Source organism: Parasteatoda tepidariorum, chromosome 9 (assembly GCF_982258835.1).
Source record: "Parasteatoda tepidariorum strain Cologne lab strain chromosome 9, Ptep-v5.0, whole genome shotgun sequence".
NCBI lineage: Eukaryota > Metazoa > Arthropoda > Arachnida > Araneae > Theridiidae > Parasteatoda > Parasteatoda tepidariorum.
The window spans coordinates 6970099-6992655 of NC_141763.1; the positions used below are offsets into that span (position 1 = coordinate 6970099).

Sequence of the window (22557 nt, forward strand, 5' to 3'; positions counted from 1 at the left end):
ACAAATCTAAAAATGTCAATATACTTCATAATTTAAAAAAAAAAAAATAATGTTGTTTGCAAACACAACTTTAACGAAAACATCACACACAGGACCTTCTTTCTCTTAAGTCATCATTTGAGAAATAAATAGAACAAATGCATGTTACTATACAAAAGTTGCAACCACAACTTTGGCAATTTCAGTGAAATTGAATGCTCAGTTAAAAATTATTTCATTTTTAAAAGTTTATGCATATACCTCTCTAAGCCACAAAATCTTTTTTTTTAAAAAAAGGAAAGACAGAAAATGTATTCAAAATCATTGTCGAAAATAATCAAGCATAAAATATATGTACAATAATTTAACATTACAACATACCCTTTGAATGGATAGTTTTTTTTTTAAAAAAAAAAAAAGAAAGAAAAGGATCAACTGCTGAGATCGTCGTGGGTGTGAAAAATAAAAGCATGTTTTTTCAACTCATTAGGAGTCCTGAACGTTATTTTGCATTCACTGCAATGACGCTTGTTTCCCAAAGAATTAATCTCTTTGGATGCTGTAAAAAAAAAGAAGAAATAAGTACACATATTATGAACACAGTTGGCAAGGTTTGGGACAGAATGGATTAATTCAAGGTTTAAACCGTTCTGTCCAAAACCTAATCACTCAAATTATGTCACAATTTAAAAAAAGAAAAAATAGTGTGAAAAATAAAATTTTTAATTTTTGAACAAGAAACAAAATGAAAACAAGTTTGGATTTTATTTAAAAAAAAAGTTCATTATTATTTTTAATATTGCATTATTTATCCTTATGCAAGGTTTAGAACAAAATAGATTAATTCACAGTTTAAACCGTCCTGTGCAAAACATAATCACTAAAATTATGTCACAATTTTAAAAAAAAATTGTGTGAAAAATAAAATGTTTATTTTTGAACAAGAAACAAAATGAAAACAAGCTTGGGTTTTATTAAAAAAGTTCATTTTTTTTTTTTAATATTGCATTATTTATCCTTATGCAAAAACATAATTTATCAGTATTAAAATCACATTTATTCATATTTAAAGGATAAGGTATTCACTTTTGTTGTTCAATGAACTGTGGTGCTTCAAAAGTTATAAATATTTCGCTATTATATTATTTTCCTTTAATAAGTTAAAGCTAATTGTATAAAAAGTGCAGTAGAGCGCCGATTATCCGAACTGCTCGGGATTGAATGTGGTTCTGATAATTATAAGTTCCGATAGTTGGAAAGTTGTTTAAAATCTAGTTCAAATGATTATTATTTATGCACTAACACCCCTTCTCACTTTTTCCAGGCTTAGGACTGGCAGTACTATCTAAAATAGCTCTGGCGTGTTTAAAAGTCTTTTTTTTTTTCTTTTTAAATTTTGAATATTTTTCATTGATTTATTTTTTTTAAACTTTTTTTTTCATTTTGAATTTTTTTTAATCATATTTCAGCTTTTTATAATTTTTTTGTCAATTACTGATTTTTCCACATTTTCCTTTATTTTCCATTGCAAAAGAAATCCAGCAAAGACTTTTGTTTCAAAGAAGATGCTCTTTATAGAGCAGCCATATTCCCTTATTCTTTTTAAATAAATCAACTGAATTGGATCAACATCATTTTGACGTTCTAGGCAATTCATTGCAATATCTAATGAATTGTATGCTTGTATATGAGAAGGTCCACTATCTTGAACTTGATCACGTACTTCTTCCTCTTAATCTGAGGAGTTCCGATTTTTATTCAAAATTTCAGAAACAATTTCATCATCATTCAAAATTTGAAATCCTGACTCGTTTATAGTGTCTCGACACCAGTCTTCTATTTCTTCTGCTGTATAACCTGGCATCTTTTCACCCAAAAGATCTACCGATGCACAAACTTCAGTTGCGTTTGTTTTTCTGATAAGAATTTTATTCCAAGATTTAAGACTCCAAGCACTGTAATCATTAACCATAAGTGACAACTACCCATCCCCAGGGATGAGAGCAGTCAGAAAGTAAAAAAGAGGAAATCCCCCCCCCCCAAAAAAAATATATATAAGCAAAAATGTGATAAAAAAAAATTGCGATTTTTAAACTTGTAAACCATGTGAATATAAATCCCGATATGAGACTTTTAAATCACGTAAATATGAAACTCTACATCGAATTTAAAAAATGTGAAAATACAAATCATGATTTTTTAATTTTTTGATCACGATGCATAATTTTTAAATCGCGCGATATTACAACCACAAAAACGAATCACGATATTAGATTTTAAGCTCGCGTGAATACGAATTGCTACATAGGGCTTTAAAAGCTCGTAAATACAAATCGCGATATTGATTTTTTAAATCTCGTAAGTAAGAATCGCAATGTACAATATTTAAATCGCCTGAATAAGAATCGCAATGTTCAACTTTTAAATCAGGTAAATACGAAAATCGAGATTTGATAATAAAATCGAGATTTTAAAAATGCATAAATACAAAACACGATATTGGGTTTTAAATGTCGTAAATAAGAATCATAATATACGATATTTAAATAGCGCAAATAAGAATCGCAATATGCAACTTTTAAATCAGGTAAATACGAAAATCGATGAATGATATTAAAATCGCGTGAATGAAAATCGAGATATTTACAGAGTCTGAACTTGTGATTTCTAAAAGGCTTGTTTGTATTGTTTTTGTTTAGACATAATAAATAAAAATTTACAAGATTGATTGAATGAGCAAATAAATATTTTCACAGCAAATCACCTCTATTTTTTCCCTCTTTTTTGTTTGTTTTCACGCCAGAATACAAGAAGCAGCGACGTCTGAATTACGAAAATACGAGCTATCCAGCCGACGGATAAAAAATACGGAAAATCTTATTTTCTGTGAGTGAAATCGGAGAAAATAGCTAAAATAAGTAAAAATGCGGAAGGGTTAGCAGCTAGGGCGTAGATTGAATTTTCTGTTTATCTTTGAAAATCGTAAATAAATATAATTATTTTACTTCAATGACTGAATTTAAAAAAAAAAAAAAAACGGGATATTTATTAAAAAAAACGAAACTTTTAGAGAATCGGAGGTTTTGATAAAAAGGCTGAAATTCGAAAGACAAAAAAAATCTCATCCGTATAAAGGTCAACCAGTTTTATCCCAAGGAAATGATTTTTAGAGAAACTTCAGAGGGAGGAAAAGGAACTTCAATAATTTCCCTCCGCGGAAAATTAAATTCCTCATAATACATTTGAACTTGTGCAAAAAAAAATTTCAGCGGAAATTAGCGGGAAAAATGGAAAAATCTGAAAAAAAGCGGAAATCCGCGAATCCGCGGAAGAATCTCATCCCTGCATCCCCCAATTGTAGAATTTCAGCATTCATAAACACATTCCGGTTTCCAAACATAGTAGATTGTCAAAATGAAGCTCACATTCTTTGATGATAATTTTCAGTTGAAGAGGGCTGATGTAGGTTTAACTGTATAACAATACATGTATGTGTTGCTACTATAAGAAAACTGCTGAAAAAGGTAGTAAATTAAATATGGTTTTCAGATGTAGTGGATATTATCTATTCTTCTAAATTTAGAAAAATTGTTGATAAGTTAAAAAAAAATTCTAAACTTAAAAAAAAAGAAAAGCGAATTTGGACATAGTTCGGATAATAAGGGTTCGGATAATTGGAGCTCTACTGTATCAAGTATTTATTAATATGTCTAATTATTATGTGTACAATAGTTACACACATAGAGTTTTGTTCAATGTTTTAAGACACTTCGAGATACTTTCCCTAAAACCAATTATAACTGGCATATGATGAGTAGAAAAATTTCGTTTGTTTTATACCAACAGTTCATAAGTGACAAGAAAAACATAAAAAAACAAGGTATACAAACTTTCTTACATTTTCTTTTGCGAATTAAAAGAGATGAAGATGCATCAGCAGCGGTTGATGTAGAAGGAGCATCCTGATTAAATAGCTTCTTTTTCTTTCCAACATGCTTTTGAAAATCAGCACGGCTATCACTGCAATAATGATAAATAAAATAAAATTCATTCAGAAAAATGTAAACTTATATACAAAATGAATGCTTCTAAAAACATACGGACATTATGAAACAAATAACTATCACGGTGCTTTTACAAGTAAAATGTATCAAAAATTGCTGAGCGAAAATTCTGAAGAGAAAGTTATAATACTCCACAACAACAAAATAAATAAATAGAATGAACTAGAACACAAAGAAAATTAAACTTAAGTCAAATGAAATTAAATGTATTCGAATTCAGTACAATTCTGAAAAAGGCAAAGTGAAGATACGTCCAGGGTTAGGGCAGGATTTGAACTTGCTACCTCTACGTGTTTGGCAGGGCCGGGATAGCCTTGTCGGTAGGGCGCTGGGCCCATGTCCGAGAGTTCGTGAGTTCGAACTCCGACGTGTAGTTGGTGACTGATGCATGTTAAAATTCTGTCGAGTCGCAAAGTCCTCCATGTTCCCATAACAAATCAACACCTCTGAGGGTATTGGATTGGAGATCGATCATTCTCTGATTCAGGTCAAAATTACGATCTGTGGATGAATGAATGGGTCCATCTTATAAACAGGTGTGACGTATGATGTAGCAGAAGTCAAATTCTTGGTCATAGATGGCGCCACTAAAAAACAAGAATCGCACACTCTGCCTAAAATTTGCTCGGTTTTCACTAAGCAGGCTTGCCCGTGTGGCAAGTGGCATTAGAACCAACCAACGTGTTTGACAGATATTACCACTCGGCCAGGAGAGCCCCTTTTGATTTTGAGAGTGAATGAAGAATGGCAAAGAACTGCACTACAAGCAATTCTAAGTTTATAGCTCTAATGGTTGTTTGAAATTGAGAGTGAGAGGCAATGAGCTACAATATAAATACAGTTTAGCTTATAGCTCTGTTAGCCATTTTGCCAAAAACCTGATTTCCAAATATTTTATTTATCGAGATATATCTTTTTAAAAACGAGCATTTCCCGATCAATAAACTATAAGAGACCCGGAATTCCTTGAAAAGTGCGTATTCTAACAGCATGTAGTTTCTAAAGTCAAGTGGAATCAATGGCAATGAGAAGAAAATGTACCACAACCTGCATAACAGGATAAATTAATCATTTATTTTATATCTCTAAATATGAGGAAAGTTTTGTGCTCTCAGAAAAACAGTTTTTTTTTTCTTAAAAAAAAAAAAAACTCAAATGCCAACATGCAAGCTTTGTTGGTCAAAGTATAAACAAAATCGTATCTTTTCAAATGACCTACTCGAATAGAGGAACAAAATTCCTCGAGTTTTCCAGATATATTTAAAAACAATTCCAGTTTAACATCACAATATCTACTGGCTCTACTGTATAAAAAATTATACAGTGAACCACAAACAATTAATATTTTTAATTTATACATTATGTTGTATATTTTAATTTTATATAAAAATATAAAGCCACAATATAAAGAGAGAAAAAATGGCATTGAAGACAATAGAAATGTATTATATAACGGAGAAAAAATTATTTTTAGAGAATAATAACAATTTGTCTCACTTAGCCAAAACAGATATTTCTAAAGAAATATACGTTTAAATTTTGTTTATTTCATACATTTTATTAATTTTATACATAATTTTTATTTGCACCTGCATGATGCAAAAATGGACAAGAAAGAAATTTTTAAAATGTTGATGAAATGAAGAAAGAAATTTTGTTGTTAATGTTGAAGAAAGAAATTTTTAAAATGTAAAATGAAATTTTCAAAATGGCATGTCTCATAATTTTTCTAGAACTGAATTAAAAACACTGAAAAGAAAAATTATAAAAAATAATCTCACTTTAATTAAGGACTCATTAGCCCATTATTAGTAATAAAGATTAGCTTGCCATTAAGATAAATGTATAAAGCAAATTAAATAAAAATTGCTAAAATTTAACTATCAATACAGGATGGCTACTATATACTGTAAGATTCCAAGAAATAGGAGCTAATTTTAATTATTTGGTAAAATAATTGCTCTCTCTCTTTATTATTGCGAAAGGCACTTTCAATAAGTGCAAACCGTTTTTCTTTAAAGCCCAATATTTAGAATCATTTTAAAAATGCATACCTGCCAACATTGGAGATATAAAATAATGAAGATTTTACTAGCGAAAATTTTTAGGCTATGAGTAAGCTTTTGATACATCATACATAATCATGTAAGTTAAAAAAAAGAAATTAAAAATTGGAAATAATATAAGCACTTACATTTAGCGAAGTAAAAAATATGTATATATCTTAATCTAAATAAGATTTTTTAAACCATAATTAATACTCAATATACAGCAGTACTGGCTACAGCACTATCTATTTGGAAATAAAAAGTATTTTTGCCATCAGCAGATATTTTATCATTAAAATTTTTTTTTTCAACAAATACAGAGAAATTTAAGAATATACAGTTCTAAAATACAGGAGTCTTTGTTAAAAAACAGGAGACTTGGCAGGTATGAAGATGGAATCAAAAAGATATATGGTTAAACAAATTTTCGATCACAGATTTCCTGCAGGAAGAATCTTTAAGCAACTAAAATTTCTTGGGTTTAACTGAACTATAAATCGTTTATCAGATACTTAACAGCCGTGAAGACCGAGCCAAGGTCTGGTCTTCATTGCTCATTTCGTACAAAACAGCAGATAAAAAGAATTCGTGAAACTTTTTTATGAAGATACATAGCAATCCCCAACAATCTGTCAATAAAATGACAACAGAAGAGAACATGAGTATTAAAACTGTGCAAAGTTATATTAAATAAAGACCTAAGTTTTCTCCCTTATCGCAAAGAAAATTTAAGGTTTGATTACTACACAAAAATTAAAAACGTTACAAACTAAAATCAGTGGCGCAACAGCCCATAGAGGGCCAAGGCCTATTGTACCCCTCTCAGTTTTCTTCACCTTAGGCTCTGGGGTGCAGAGGCAGATGTTCCGGTTCGGTGGTCAACCACACGCAGTACCCCCAGTGGTTAGTCCCCTAGCATGCTTGATACACATTTTACAAAGGTCATAAAGCTGTAAGAAATTACTGAACTGGTATGGAAGCAAAATTATTGACAGAACAATCTTTTCCAATGAAAAAATATATTGCACAAAGTTAAAATGCTAAAATTATATTCAGAAACTTTCGATGATATGCCTGAGAATATTAGAAAAACCCAATCCTGCAACTGCAAACCCAATCCTGCAATTGCAAACTCCCCTTAGAATTCCAGAGGTATTTTTATATTCCCTGAATTCCAGGTTTAGAATTACATCTTTTCCCTGATTCCAAAGAGAGTGCACCACCCTGCAGTTAATTTAAATTAAATATATATAAAATTTAAAAAGAACTAAATTAAGAATTTAATAATCAATTCAAAATTTTGAATTAATAATCAATTCAAAATTTTGATGCATGGAAACAAGCATTAAAACGTACTTTAAACTGACAGGTTTGTTCCTTTTAGTTGTAGTGGTGACGAAATTTCTCAGCGTAGTCTGCTTTGTTGGTTTTTGATTTTTCGATTTCACTTTAGCAGTTGTCTTTTGCACTTTCTTCGAATGCTTATTATTTTTGTTGTCATCTCTTCTGATTTTGCATTTGGGTTTAAAAGACGGGTCGTTCTCTTGACTGTTGATGAAATTAGTTATAATAGAAGAGCCGAAAGACTCTTCATCAGATAAATAGATAACTTTTGGAGACTGATATTCCTGACCCTATAAAAACAAAAAAAAATTATTAATGCATTAACACAGCAGATCCAAGTACATTAGAAGGTATTTATAATGCAAACATTGAAATATGAGACTTGGTGCTATCTATAGGATATCTGCTACATTTTAGATTTTCAAATTCATGACTTTCCAAGACTAATTCCAAGAATTTTTCATGTCTTAACGAAGTTGCTATTTTCTCCGACAAAAACACAACAATACGTTTAAAAAAGCATTATAAAAACATTCATTGAAATGATAGGTATAAACCAAAAACTGTTATACTCTGCATCTTCATATTTATAGATTTCCAATTTGTAAAGAAAGAGTTGAAGCAATAAAATAGCTGAAAAAATACAAAAGCAAAGAATTTTTTTCTGCAGAATAACATTCTAAAGATACTTTTCTTGTTCATCAGAAAGGAAAGAAATACTTCTGATTTTTCTGTTCTCATTTCAGAATAAAAAAATTCACCAATGCCTTCAAAAAAATTCACCAATGCCAATTCACCTTGCCTTCAGCTAAAATTTTAAACTGATAAAATAAAAATAATAACAAAAATTCTAAAATCACAGAAGTTTAAAAGATAATTCGCTCCAGAAATGGTTTTTCTCTCACTTTTTGAAATAACACCATAATTTTTAAAGAACATGATGGAAACCATTTATATTTTAATCAAATATGACTGTGAGTGGGGATTTTGTTACACATTCAGATATTCGGAACACTATGAAATTGGGGGGAGGGGGGTAAATTCTATTTTAAAAATTAGATTTTTCGGCAACCTAAATCCATGACTTTTCATGATTTTTTTTTTTAAAAAAATAGTTAAAATCATGATATTTCATGACAAATTTTGTTCAACACCAAAATTCATGACTTTCCATGATTTTTCATGACTTTCCAGGTGCGCGGATACCCTGTAAATAAGAACAAAACTTTTCAATAATATGACTGAAATTTTATCAAATTACTTAATTGTCATACAGCATGATCCATTTAATGAAATAATAATTTCTATATAAATGTTAGAGTTCTAGCACTAAATGTTTTTATTAAAAAATTTTTTATATTTGCAGAAAATTTATTTTCTTACTTTTAATTACTAGAATTATTTCAGAAAAATAATTTTTCATTAAAAAAAAAAGTTTTTCTAAAAAATTTTCATTTTATTCATAGTTGATTTAGCAAATATGCATTTATGCATAGATATATAGCGTGAAAAGTGATTACTCAAATTCAAAATTCATGCATCATGATATTGTATTTAAAATTGATTCTTTATTATTATTTTTAAATCATGCAGAATTTCGTAGCAATAAGCGCTGAAAAGGCGACCGAGAAACAAAATAGACTTACAATGGAATCTCTGCAAATTGAGTGCATTAAAAAGTGACGCCTCAAACTTACAATTCAAAATTTTCCACATTTTGCTATGTTTTGAAGATACATATATTTTTTCCAGCAAAATATTATCAAATAAATATAGTTCAAAGATAATTATTATAAAATTCTGAAACTAATTGTTCGTAAGAAGAAAAAAATGCTGCAATTGAAACTTGAAGAGAAAAATTATAAGTGTGCAAATATACACATTACTTTGAAAATGATATGTAATCAAAACTCCAAATGCTTTTTAAATTAAAATTATTTATTTGCATTTCAGACTAGCCTAAATTACTCAAGCTTTATAGTTCTTATATGTTTATCACTTTCATTAAATTACAATACAATGAAAAATCAAAATTTTCAATTTGTGAAAAGAAAAACAGGATTCCTGAACCCAAAAGTTCATTAAATTTTCGTTAAGAAAAATAAAAGCCAAATTATCATTACACCCAATAAAATAATTGTGAAGTATAAGAAATAAAGCATTATCAATAGACATTTAAAATAGTAATTCATATGATTTTGAATAAGGTTTGAGTCAGCAATTATATTTCTGGATCTTTATACTATCATAAAATAATTATTTCTTGTACATCATACAGTAATTATGATGTATAATTAATAAAGCATTATCAATAGGCATTAAAATGGCATTTCATACTTTTTTGAACAATGTTGGGTCCATTATCAATTGCCACAGGAAAAAAATTAACAAAATAGTTGCTTTTAGTAGCCTAAAGCATGAATAAGAACAAAGACTTGATCAATTCCGTCATTTCGTCCATGATCAATTACGTCAAGTTGGTGGCATAAATGATAATTTTTATATAAACGGTAGTGCTCTAGCACTAAATTTTTCACAATGGAATCCGAAAATTGAGCGCATTAAAAAGTGATCACTCAGAGTTGCAATTCAACATTTCGTGTTTTTTATGAAGAAAAAAAAAATCCTTGTGTTCAAGAAGCTCCTGTGGGCCACAGGATCTATAAGAGAACAGAAAAGTCTCCCAATAGTCTCTTTTTCATGAAATAGTTGTTTTTTTTATTACCCTTTTCATGCAAAAAAAAAAGTTGCCTTAGCCAAAAAATAGTTGCAAATAGTCGCATTTTAGTTGCCTGTGGCAACCCTGAATACATTATAACAGTGGTTACCAACTGGCGGCCCGTGGGCCTCTTCCGGCCCTCGAAACCTTATTTTGTGGTCCCCGAACCCAAATACATTAGTTCTCATTTTTTTGCGGTCAATTTTCATAGAAAATCTATATGGGCTTTAAATACTTTTAAGTTTTATATCTTAACAATTTGATATCTGTTGCACATTAATAGTTTAATACATAAGTGCACATTAAAGTTATTGTAGCCAGAATTTTTTAATATGCAATTAAATATTTTTTTAAAATCTACTTCTTATTTCAGTTTGTAATTCAATACTTTTGTTAAATATCTGACAATACTTGGCAAAAATCTGACAGTAATATTTAACGTTCCTTCAAACATAAAAGTGTCCTATATAAAATTTTGATAAAGTTGCGGCCAACCATTTGATTGGTGTTTTTAATTGCAACACCCGGCCTCACGTAAGTAGGAAACCCCTGCATTATAAGATAATTATAATGTACAAAAAATAAAGCATCATTAACAGATATTAAAATAGCAATTCATACTTTTTTGAACAATGTTGGAGTCAGCAGTCTGATTTCTGGATCCTTATCGCAATCACTCGTGTCTTCCTCATCAGAAGATTCATTCATTCTGAAGACTTTGTTTCTTGCGGATTTGACAATCTTCATCGGTCTCTGGGTAGGGTAACACGAATCGCTGTCGTCTGCCGATTCTTCTCTGTCCATAAACGGCCGAACGTTTATGATGAGCGGATGATCAGAAGTCACGAGGGAGGAAAAGGAACCCGTCCGATGCCTACTTTCTTCTAACGGACTTTTCGGTGGCTGGAATAGGGGGGTCGGATTAGGATTTTCAAACAAGAGTGCTTCCACTCGAGTGAGCGGTTTGAGCCTGTCTATTTTGTCGGCCAGTTTGTGAGGACTGGACATGTGTAGCGGAATGCAGGGCGGTAACAGAGACTGTTGAGAGTCTGAAAGTTTGTTGGATGGCTCGAAGGACAGGGAGTTGCTGAGGTATTGAGACCTGATGTGTGGTGATGACATTTGAATGTTTTCAGAGAGTTGTAGTGAGTTGGGACAGGAGTTCTCGAGGGGTTGGGAGGAAATAATAGAAAAATCTTGCGAATCCAACTAAAAAAAAAAAAAAAATTACAAATTAGTAATCAAGGTGTGCAGCCAGATCTTTGAATAAAAAATAAGCACCTTTAAAGTACTTTTTAAGCACTATATACATTAACAAAATGCAAAATAAGACTTTACATGATCATGATAAAATAACTTGTTTCTGACAAAGAACTCGTTTCTTGATTACATTAGCCATTAAAAAATGATCAAGAAATTTTTTGGTTTGATATCAGAGGGTGAAAAATGAAGCCTGAAATGGAGAATATCTTGGAAAATGAAGCAGAGTTACGCATGAGAGTGCAATAATCTTACTAAACCCAGCTCATTTAGACGCACATGCAGACTCGCAAGTATTTCATCAAACATGTAAAATGAGTGGCACTTTCACACGCTTCGGAGCAACGGTACTCCGAAATAGATGGTGGTTGAATGAATTGTGAAAATGTTGAATAGAACAATGTGAAAAGCAGGCTTTTGCACATTACATTGCAAAAATGGACACCGTAAAAAAAAATCTCATTTTCGAAAAGAGAAAATGAAGCACTTTCTAAAAACACCAAATGAAAAAAGCACCTTTTAAGGACTTTTAAAAAAACGAAAATCGAAAATAAGCATCTTTAAGCACTTTTTAAAAATACTACACATTATGGTAATACATGCTATTAAGTTCGGCAAGAAAATAATTTCGAGTGAAATGAAACTCAATTTTTTCCCTATACAACAAAAAAGAAAGCGACTGAATTTTAATCAGACAAATATCTTTCATTTTGTTTGATGATCTTGCATAACTTCATAAAACATCTAGTCCTTAACAGCAAAGATCAAGTGTGATTTGAGTTCATCTTAATTGCTGAAAAGAGCCTTAAACCAAAACTATAGTACATCCATTTCTGATCCTTCATTTGAGCTTCATTTACATTGCTTCATGTAGCACAATGTATACATTTATCATTTATTAGACAATGAATATTTGGTTACAAATTTAATTCTCAACTATCTGTGCCAAGTCATTCAGGTAGCCAAATATTTTCATGGTAGCTTTAACAAATTCAATTAAATAAATGACTTTAAACTATTGTTAAACTTTCAGATGTATTTAGCAGTACTAGCAGAAATGCAAGAAATACTTATAAATCAAAAAAAAATATCTCCTGTAAAAATTGAATTTCCAACGCAAGTTAAAGAAATGCTTTTTCATAAAGAAAAATTAAATAAATTTTTTAAATACTTTATATACACAACCTAGATAAAATAATTGCATTAATTTCCAAGATATCTAATACATCGTCTTTAAATACAGGAGAACAAAGGTTAGGAACAATTGAAAAGAAAAAGAAAACTTAATGAAATCTGTAAGAATTAAGAATTACTATATTACATATAATATTTAACATAAATGAGTACAGCAAAATATTATTACATAATCAAATTTTATTAATGCTACTTAATTAATTAATCAAATTAAATCAAATAATAAACATTTACACTATTACAAATTACATATAGAATTTTCAATATAAATGACACACTCATTTTTGAGAATCAAAGTATACTGAATCAAAGTACGAACACATAAACAGACCCTTAAATATGATATATAGATTTTAAAATTCTGTATAAAACTGAAATAAATAATATAAAAATAGTTTTTTTTTTTAGGAAATTTGAAGAAAGAAAACTTTTAATTTTAATAATCAAATTAAATAAATTACTAAACATATACCAGAGTGTGTAGCCAGATTTTTCAACAAAAAATAAGTACCTTTTAAGTACTTTTCAAGCACTCAAAAAATATTTCTAATCACTTTCCAAAGAAAATCATAATAAGGATCTGTGCAGTAAAAAAAAATTATCTCCTGTAAAAATTAATTTCCAACGCAAGTTAAAGAAATGCTTTTTCATAAAGAAAAATTAAATAAATTTTTTAAATACTTTATATACACAACCTAGATAAAATAATTGCATTAATTTCCAAGCTATCTAATACATCGTCTTTAAATACAGGAGAACAAAGGTTAGGAACAATTGAAAAGAAAAAGAAAACTTAATGAAATCTGTAAGAATTAAGAATTACTATATTACATATAATATTTAACATAAATGAGTACAGCAAAATATTATTACATAATCAAATTTTATTAATGCTACTTAATTAATTAATCAAATTAAATCAAATAATAAACATTTACACTATTACAAATTACATATAGAATTTTCAATATAAATGACACACTCATTTTTGAGAATCAAAGTATACTGAATCAAAGTACGAACACATAAACAGACCCTTAAATATGATATATAGATTTTAAAATTCTGTATAAAACTGAAATAAATAATATAAAAATAGTTTTTTTTTTTAGGAAATTTGAAGAAAGAAAACTTTTAATTTTAATAATCAAATTAAATAAATTACTAAACATATACCAGGGTGTGTAGCCAGATTTTTCAACAAAAAATAAGTACCTTTTAAGTACTTTTCAAGCACTCAAAAAATATTTCTAATCACTTTCCAAAGAAAATCATAATAAGGATCTGTGCAGTAAAAAAAAATTATCTTTTTCTATTGTTTAAAGTTCTTAATTCATAAACATAAAATTAATATAATTCTAAAACATTTTCAAAAACTTTACATAATCATGATAAAATAACTAGTTTCTGATAAATATTGAAATCATGCTTTTTTGTAATTTATGACGACAATTGACACCGCAAAGAAAAAATCTATTTTTCACAAATAGAAAATTAAGCACTTTTTACAAATCCGGAATAGAAAAACCACCTTTAAAGGCTTTTAAGAAATGCAATTCAAAAATTAGCACCTTTAAGCACTTTTAAAAAACGCTATGCACTCTGCATTCACTACTAAAACTCACATATTTAATTTGCAATATAAATGACACACTCCTTTTTTTGAATCAAAGTATACTACGAAAAAGTATACTATAAGTATAGTATACTACAAAGTATACTATACTACAGGTTATTTTGTAAAAACAACCGTTTCATAACTTTTTAAAACAATTGTAAGGTACTTACCCCAGAACATAACACTCTTTTAAATGGTTCATCATCATACAATGCATTAGCAATCACAGTCACTTCAAAGGACTTCACTCTTTGGACAAACAATACATTATAAGATAAGCTTAAATCACTGAATATCTACAGTTTGTCTATGGTAAGAACTCCCTTCGCCAAAATCTGAGGCGACTATGGAAACAAGAATAGCGCATATCAGGGAGGGTAGCTTCACTCTAGGGCTAACACAATTGACCAAAGAAAAATACTCCCCTTCTCTCACTGACCCAACCCTATATCCGCCCTAAACAGTGACCCCACACCCCTACTTGAAATAGCTATACCTTGCTACCATAGCCAACACCACGGGTTCAGACGAATGACATGGGGAGTTCTTACTTTAGACAATATATATCAATAAATACAGTGAAATCTCGCTACACTATTTTAATGTTATATATGTTATAAATTTTAATGTTATACAGTGGAAAGTCGCGTATCCGGAATCGGCGGGACTTCCAAAAGTCCGGATATTAGATTTTTCCGCATAATAGACCCCCAAGGTAAACAAAGCTTAAAACGATCTGAATTTAAGAAGCAAAAAATAAATAAACATTATTTTTCGGGCAATACTGTTTTAGTATTAGAATGATATCTAATCAATCAAAAACAAAATATTAGAAAAAAATAATTACTGCTATTATAAAAATAAATATCGAAACAAAACATTTTTTTGACAGTTACGAAAATATTAATTGCTCTCTCCAACATTCTGAAATAGAATGATTCAAGCAAGAAGGGGAAATTCCTGTCATTCATTAAGGTGGTTAGGTGGAGAATAAAAAATTCATTTCCTCCTTACTTGTCATTCAAGTTCTTATTTTCTCTCCCATCATTGGATATCAATCAAGCATAAAGGCGTGGCATGCTGATTGGCTCTTCCGACTCCACTTTAATATTTGCTGTGTTTACCCTTTTTCACAGCATTTCTTCTTTCAATAAAAAGGTTCCAGGAAATGCCTCTTTTACCAGCCATCTGCATAGGAAAGAAGAGGGGGAGGGGACTCAGTTGTGCTCTTTTGAAAATAAATCTCCCCCCCTTTCCTGCATTCCAGAGGAGGAGCGTCACTAACAGTACGGTCTTGGTAGATCTTCTGTTCCCTTTTCTGTTGATTTATGGGTTCAATGCATAAATCACTAGAAGCTAGGAAAGGAAAGAAGGTGTCAAAAGACCTCTTTTTCTATCTTTCTTTTCTTTTTAGAGAGAGAGGGGAAGATGAAGAAATGTTTGGAAGTCGACCCTTCTGGAAAATGGACGTACGGATATGGGACGTTACACTGTATATGTATGAATTATAAATCGTTTAATGTATTTTATAAAAACTAGTGGGTTGCGCCCCCTGCTAGCTAACACTCACCAACCCCCGAAAATTGCTACGCAATCTTATATCTACGCAATCTTCGCAAACCAAGCTCGCTTCGTTCGCTACTAACTTAGGTACATTGCAAATGCACAAAATTCTTAGAATTCAAAACAATCATTCAAATCCATATAACAACTTTTTTTTTATTTTAAAAATTACATCTTTTTAGTAAATACTAAGTCATTAAAATAAATTTGAATTCAAATAAATGACATGCAATTCGTTAAACCTATTAGAAATGTGCTATAGTATAAAATCTTAAGATAAAATTTCTAAAACTGATATCTCTTTAAAAAGGTTAAAATTTTGGCTATAATCAAGTCTATTAAAAATTGAAATAAGTGAATTGCAATGGAAAAATCTGCATAAACAAATAAATTCTAGTAAAACAAATAAATTCGTGATATAAATCAAAAATCGTCAAATAAATTCATAATATATAAATTCGTGAAAAAAAGCGCTTTCGACAAAATACTAAAATAGAGATCTATCGACAAAGACTAATCACTTCTGCCTAGCTTATGCTCTATCTGGTTATCTCAGTTTCTGTTTTTAAAAACGCTATATGTTAAGCCATCTCAGCTAGATTTGGCATGTGACATTTTTAGCGGCAATCATGGGTCGATTTTCTAGTATTGTCATTCGGGGAGTTGTAATGAGGCTTTTTATTGTCGCCGTGTAAGAGAAATATATATAAAAATATAATTTGCAGAGTGGTAATTATGTTTAAATATGAAATCAGATAGGAATGTTACATCTGTGACTTCTTAAGAGATAAGGAAGGCAATTCCAAGAATAGAAAGTCTTGGGGTGGTCTATGTACATCAGGGATGGGGTATTCAAATCTAAATACAAAAGCCTTTCACAGTGGTGAAAAGAAATAAGATAAGTCTAGTCAGAAAAGACAGGAAAAAAAGGCAAAATATGATAAAATAAGATTTTTTACATTTTATAAAAACCAATAATAAATGGAGAAAATAAGGTTGAAATTTAAAGGAAAAAAATAGTTTTACAGGGGTTTATTGCTTCAGAGAATATCTTAGCGCTTTCATAAGCTACTGAACGACATTACGCCAAAATGCATTGTGCTTGAATGATTTGTGAAAACATTGAATAGAACAATGTGAAAACCATGCTTTTGCATAACGCGTGGTGAAAATCGACACAGAGAAGAAGAAAAATGCACCTTTAAAAGTACCACAAATTTTAAAAAACGAAAATAAGCACTTTTTTAAAACGCAACGCACCATGGTTTTACCAATCTTGAGAAAGAATATGAGATGCCCGGTGGCTGAGTGGTAGTTCTTCACGATCCCGTGTCACGGATCCTGGGTTCGATCCTCGGGCCAGGCAAGGTTGACTTAGCCTCTCACCCCTTCAGTGAGTCGATAAATGAGTACCAAGCATGCTTGGGAACTAAGCATTGGGGGTTTCGCATTCACCTGACCACCTAATTCCGGTTAGGTGGTTCGCCCAGTAGGCCTTGGCCCTCTATGCATAGTTGCCAACCATAGGAATTAAAAATTAGGAACACTATATGCGACAAAATTATAAGCCTGAATTACGAGAGTAAGACAAAGGTTTAACTATTAAATAATAACATTAAGAGAAACATATTTAAATACCATATGTAAATTAGCAACATAAAACTATAATCACTATCTTTTGCAGGAAATTTATAATACTAATATTTTATATTTAGGAATGCCAATATAATAGTTAAAAAAACAACCATTAACTATTAATATATAATTATTCTTCTCAAAATTATAAAACACAGGTAAACATTAAACTACATCTCAAACAAATATTTCTGATGCAAATGTTTAAATACTACAAAACATTTTTTAAAAAAATAATAATAGTTGTTTTAGATTCAATTTAGTAAAATGATCAGCAACAGTTATCGGTATAGTATTTTAAAATATAAAGCTACTAAAAATTACTTCTACACAATAATCACAGGAAGCGCGATTGCGGCGCTCAGAACAAAGGATTGGTTTAAAAGCAAAAATACTGCAATTTTAAGAAAATTCGGATTTTTTTAATAAAAATATCAGATTTTCAGATTTGATTTAAAAATTAGGAACAAATCCGAAAAATTTTGGACATTTGGCAGCTATGCTCTATGGGCTGTCGCGCCACTGAGTTAAGTTAGAATATGAACTCATAAATGATTACTCACTCTTCCTGGAGGCACGTCAACACTTTTCTATATAAAACTGGATCCTTTGGATACAATCCTTTGCTTTTTTTAAGTTGCCAGTCTTTAAGAATCTGAAAAAAATAGCTTCTGAATTAAAAAGTTCCAATTACCAAGGAAATCATTATTCATGCTAAGACTTCAGGGGTCTGTTTTGAAGAAATTTGGGTCCGTTTACGGATCCTTCACAAAATATCTTTTCATAAAAACAGACCCTTTCCCAAAATATTTAACTTAAAAACGAACCCTTCACAAAATAATTTTATCTTTTAATCGGACCCTTCACAAATTTTTCTATCTTCATTATTGTTTCGTTAATCGAACAATCCCTTCCCAGGGAATGGGAGAAAGAAAGACAGATGTAAACGAGCTAAATTTTGTCTTCGGCAGACGCTTTATTCGTCTGAAATGAATATTCTGCGTTCAGCAGTATAGACTAAATACCAAATATTTATATGTTGCATCGCTAATTCAGTAGCTGCAATTGCTATTTATTTTTTAAAGTTTAATTTTTTTAATTATAATTTTACAGTGTTGACCATAATTTTGTATGTCTTTACAATTTAAAAACTCCTTGAAGAAGTTTTTTTGCAATAACGGACCCTATTTGCACAAATTCACAAAAGCGGACAGATTATTTTGTACTCACAAATTATGAGTAATTTTTTCACAATTTTACAAAAACGGACCTTTCACAAAATGTCTGGACACACCCCTGGACTAACTATATATTCCAGCATTAATTGACACATCTGCCATTGTCAAAAAAAAATAGTAAATTTAGGATAGTAATTTTAGGATTTTTTTTTTTCGAATTGCCACTCAAGTCTGGAAAAAAAATCCCTTGTATTTTCCTTTTACATATTATACGCAATATATTAAGAGGAAACACAATAATTACTGTGCTCTTGACTCAGCTATATTGGGCTAACTATAATTTATTAGTTTTAATTGCTGAAAAAACAGCTGAGCATACTTAAATAATGTTATAGTAAATCATAGGTCTGTCCAGACATTTTGTAAAAGGTCCGTTTTTGTAAAATTGTGAAAAAATTACTCGTAAATTTGTGAATATAATATAAACGTTAAGTCACATCTTTCAGCCAGGGTCCTGCTTTTGTGAATTTGTTCCAATAGGGTCCTGTTATTGCAGAAAACTTTTTCAAGGAGTTCTTAAATTGTAAAAACATACAACAATACTGTAAAATCATAATTAAAAAAATTTAATTTTAAAAAATAAACAGCAATTGCAGCTACTATATTCGAGATGCAAAATACAAATATTTGGTATTTAGCCTATACCAGTGGTCGGCAAAGTGCGGCTCCAGAGCCGCATGTGGCTCTTTGACTCCTTAAGTGCGGCTCTGGCTCAAATATCCACGGAAGGCGCAATAATATTTTCATTTAAAAAAAAACTTGTTAAGAAAAAATTACATCTTATTTTGATAAATTAATCCGAAGAGTTATTTCGGGATTTCAAGAACAAAGCAGATATTCTGAAAAGAATTAAAGAGGTACCATTGTCTGCCAAAACCATTAAAGATAGAACAATTAAAATGTGTTCGAATATAACCACCCAGCATATCGAAGATATGAAATTGGTTTCGGCTTTATCAATAGCAGTCGACGAGTCTTGTGACATAAATGATACAGCGCAAGTTTCACTTTTTGTATGATTTATGTCTCATTCAGGCCCTAAAGAAGAACTTTTAGGATTATTGCCACTCAAAGGTCAAACGCGTGGAGAAGATATCGCAAATGCTGTAATTGAATGTATGGATAAACATCATATTCCCCTCGATAAAATTGTGTCGATTTCAACAGATGAGACCAAAAGTATGACCGGCGTAAGAAAAGGGTTTTTGCTATTTTGAAAGGAAAAATTAATCACGAGATACTTGTTTACCATTGTATCATTCACCAAGAAGCGCTTTGTGAGCAAACATTTCCGGATGAAATTTGTAAAGTTATGGAATTAGTGATTTCCGATTACCATTTAGCTAATACCCCCATTTTAGCTAAAGCTCTTAATCATCGCCAATTCAAAGAATTTTTATTTGAAATGGAGAGTGATCTTCTGCTTCATAACAAGGCACGTTGGTTATCAAGAGGGAACGTTTTAAAACGTTTCGCGTCTCTTTTTCCGGAAATTAAAGCATTTCTCCTTGAAAAGGGAGCTCACTATCCAGAACTAACAGACGATCAGTGGATCCAAAACTTCTATTTCATGGTGGACGTTACGTCTCATCTAAATCAGCTTAATCGTAAACTACAAGGGAAAGGAAATTTAATTTTTTCGATGTTAGAAGAAGTAATAACATTCGGAAACAAATTATCCATTTTTGCTCAGGATTTTGAGAGGGAAACATTGTTTCACTTTCCGAGCCTGCTGAAGTATCGCCAAGAAAATAATTCCTCTATTGATAAACACCATTTTAATACAATAATTTTAAATATGAGGGAAGCATTTCTCAGCAGGTTTCAGGAATTTAAAAACAGCTGAGCAACTTTAGCATTTGTCAAAAATCCTCTTAATGCTACGATAACCGAGTTGAAATTTTCTCCTTTTGAAATTGACATTGGTAGCTTTGAAATACAATTCCTGGATTTAACAAAGAAGGAGATATGGCGCTCTAAATTCGAACGTCTTTGTGTTGAATTGGAAATATTGGAGAAGAAAAATTTTGATCTTAGTTCACAACACAAGTGGCATGCTTAGAATGACCTGGAGAAGGAAGACATGATCATTTTCAACGCTTGGAATAGTATTCCTGACTCTTACGATCAGCTGAAAAAGCTCGCGTTTGCTCTTCTTTCCCTTTTCGGTTCTACATATATATGCGAACAATCTTTTTCAAGCATGAGCATTATCAAGAGTAAACTGAGGAGTCGTCTTATTGATTAGAACTTGGAATTATGCCTAAAATTAAAAACAACAACATACAAACCTGACTTACTCAAACTTTCCAAAGAGATGCAAGCACATTGTTCGCATTAATAAATATTTATTAAGTATGAAATATAGCTTTATTTAGTGTACTACTTATTTAGTGTAATAGTGTAATAAAAGTTTACTAAACAAGCAGATTTAGCTCCCAATTTTTTTAAAAATTGTTGTAATTTTCATATTTGGCTTTTTGGCTAATAAGTTTGCCGACCACTGGCCTATACTGCTGAACGCAGAATATTAATTTTGGACGAATCAAGGAAGAAGCGTCTGCCGAAGACAAAACTTAGTTCATTTACAACTGTCTGTCTTTCCCTCCTTCCTGGGAAAGATTTATTCGAGTCACAAAACAATAACGAAGATAAACAAATTTGTGAAGTATTTGATTAAAAGATAAATTATTTTGTGAAGGGTCCACTTTCGAGTTAAAATATTTCGTGAAGGGTTCGTTTTTATGGAAAGATATTTTCTGAAGGGTCCGTATCTTCTAAACAGATCCCTTTTTTACCACCCTGATCCCTTTTCTAGTCACCATTTTTTAAAAGACAAAAATCAAAAGCAAAATTCCCTTCATTTTCCAACTTTGTAAGGAAAAACTAAAAATTCCTTGCCTTTTCCCTGTTATTATAGACGATTTTCATTGTGGAGTGGCAACCCTACTTTTTGTTCATAAAATAAAAAAAAGTTATAGTATACTAATAACTACTATAGTCAAACAATGCTAGATTCTGGTTTACAGAGGCCACTGGCTACTGATACTACATGTTTGATACACACACATGCATTAAAAATGGCGATTATTTACGATAACAACACGATCATATCACCATCATTAAAGTCACAACTAGGAATGGGCTATAAATCGATGTATTGCGACATATCGATTTAACGCATATATCAGCATGTCGATACAGCAATTTTCGTGTCAGGCAATGCATCAGAAATCTAATTTAAGCCGCAGACAAAAGACGACGAGCGAAAAATAGTGTTGTTTTAAAAGCGCTTTTTTAAAATTTTCTTTCTATATTGTTAGGTAAATATATTGATAAATTTCAATTTTATTATTTTTTTTATTATTTATTTTTAAGCTAAGAAATCTTTTGTTATTTGCGTGATCACTTTCAGAAAACATAACACTAGTATCTTTCTTTAGCAAAACATGTATATCTTCAAATTCATAAATTGATTTAAATCAATCTGAGTATGAAGTTTTGATAGAAATCCGACTTTCTGTGCCTTACAAGTAAATGAAATTCAAAAATACTATATCGCGATACATCGCTATATCGTGATGCAAAACTGATGATGCATCACAATATAAAATTTCTTATATCGCCCAGTCCTAGACATAACGTATCAGAAATATAATATTGTGAATAATAGGATGCAAATCAACAATACTGAATTCAATATTATTGCAAAATGATACATTTTACTTGGGTGTCAAAAATATTGATCAATGTAAAAAGTAACATAAATAAACTATAGTGGAAAAATATTGCATTTTTTTTTTTTTTTTAAATATCAATATTGTTTGAAGATACATTGTCATATTAATTCATTCTTAACAAGGTTACAGGACGTATATAGACAACAATTTTTAAA

General features: G+C 30.4%; 1 protein-coding gene across 1 annotated transcript in view; it reads right to left on the bottom strand.

The window, feature by feature from the left end:
• Positions 1–300: 300 nt before the first annotated feature.
• Positions 301–22557, bottom strand: part of LOC107457119 (uncharacterized) — a 28434-nt gene continuing 6177 nt past the window's right edge. The window contains exons 4-9 of the mRNA XM_087150753.1: positions 17988–18079; positions 14397–14475; positions 10776–11363; positions 7448–7725; positions 3878–3999; positions 301–538 (exon numbers count right to left, since the gene is read on the bottom strand). Of these exons, the coding sequence (XP_087006879.1) occupies positions 411–538; positions 3878–3999; positions 7448–7725; positions 10776–11363; positions 14397–14475; positions 17988–18079 (1287 nt within the window). The 3' untranslated portion in view covers positions 301–410. The remainder of the gene's footprint in view (positions 539–3877; positions 4000–7447; positions 7726–10775; positions 11364–14396; positions 14476–17987; positions 18080–22557) is intronic.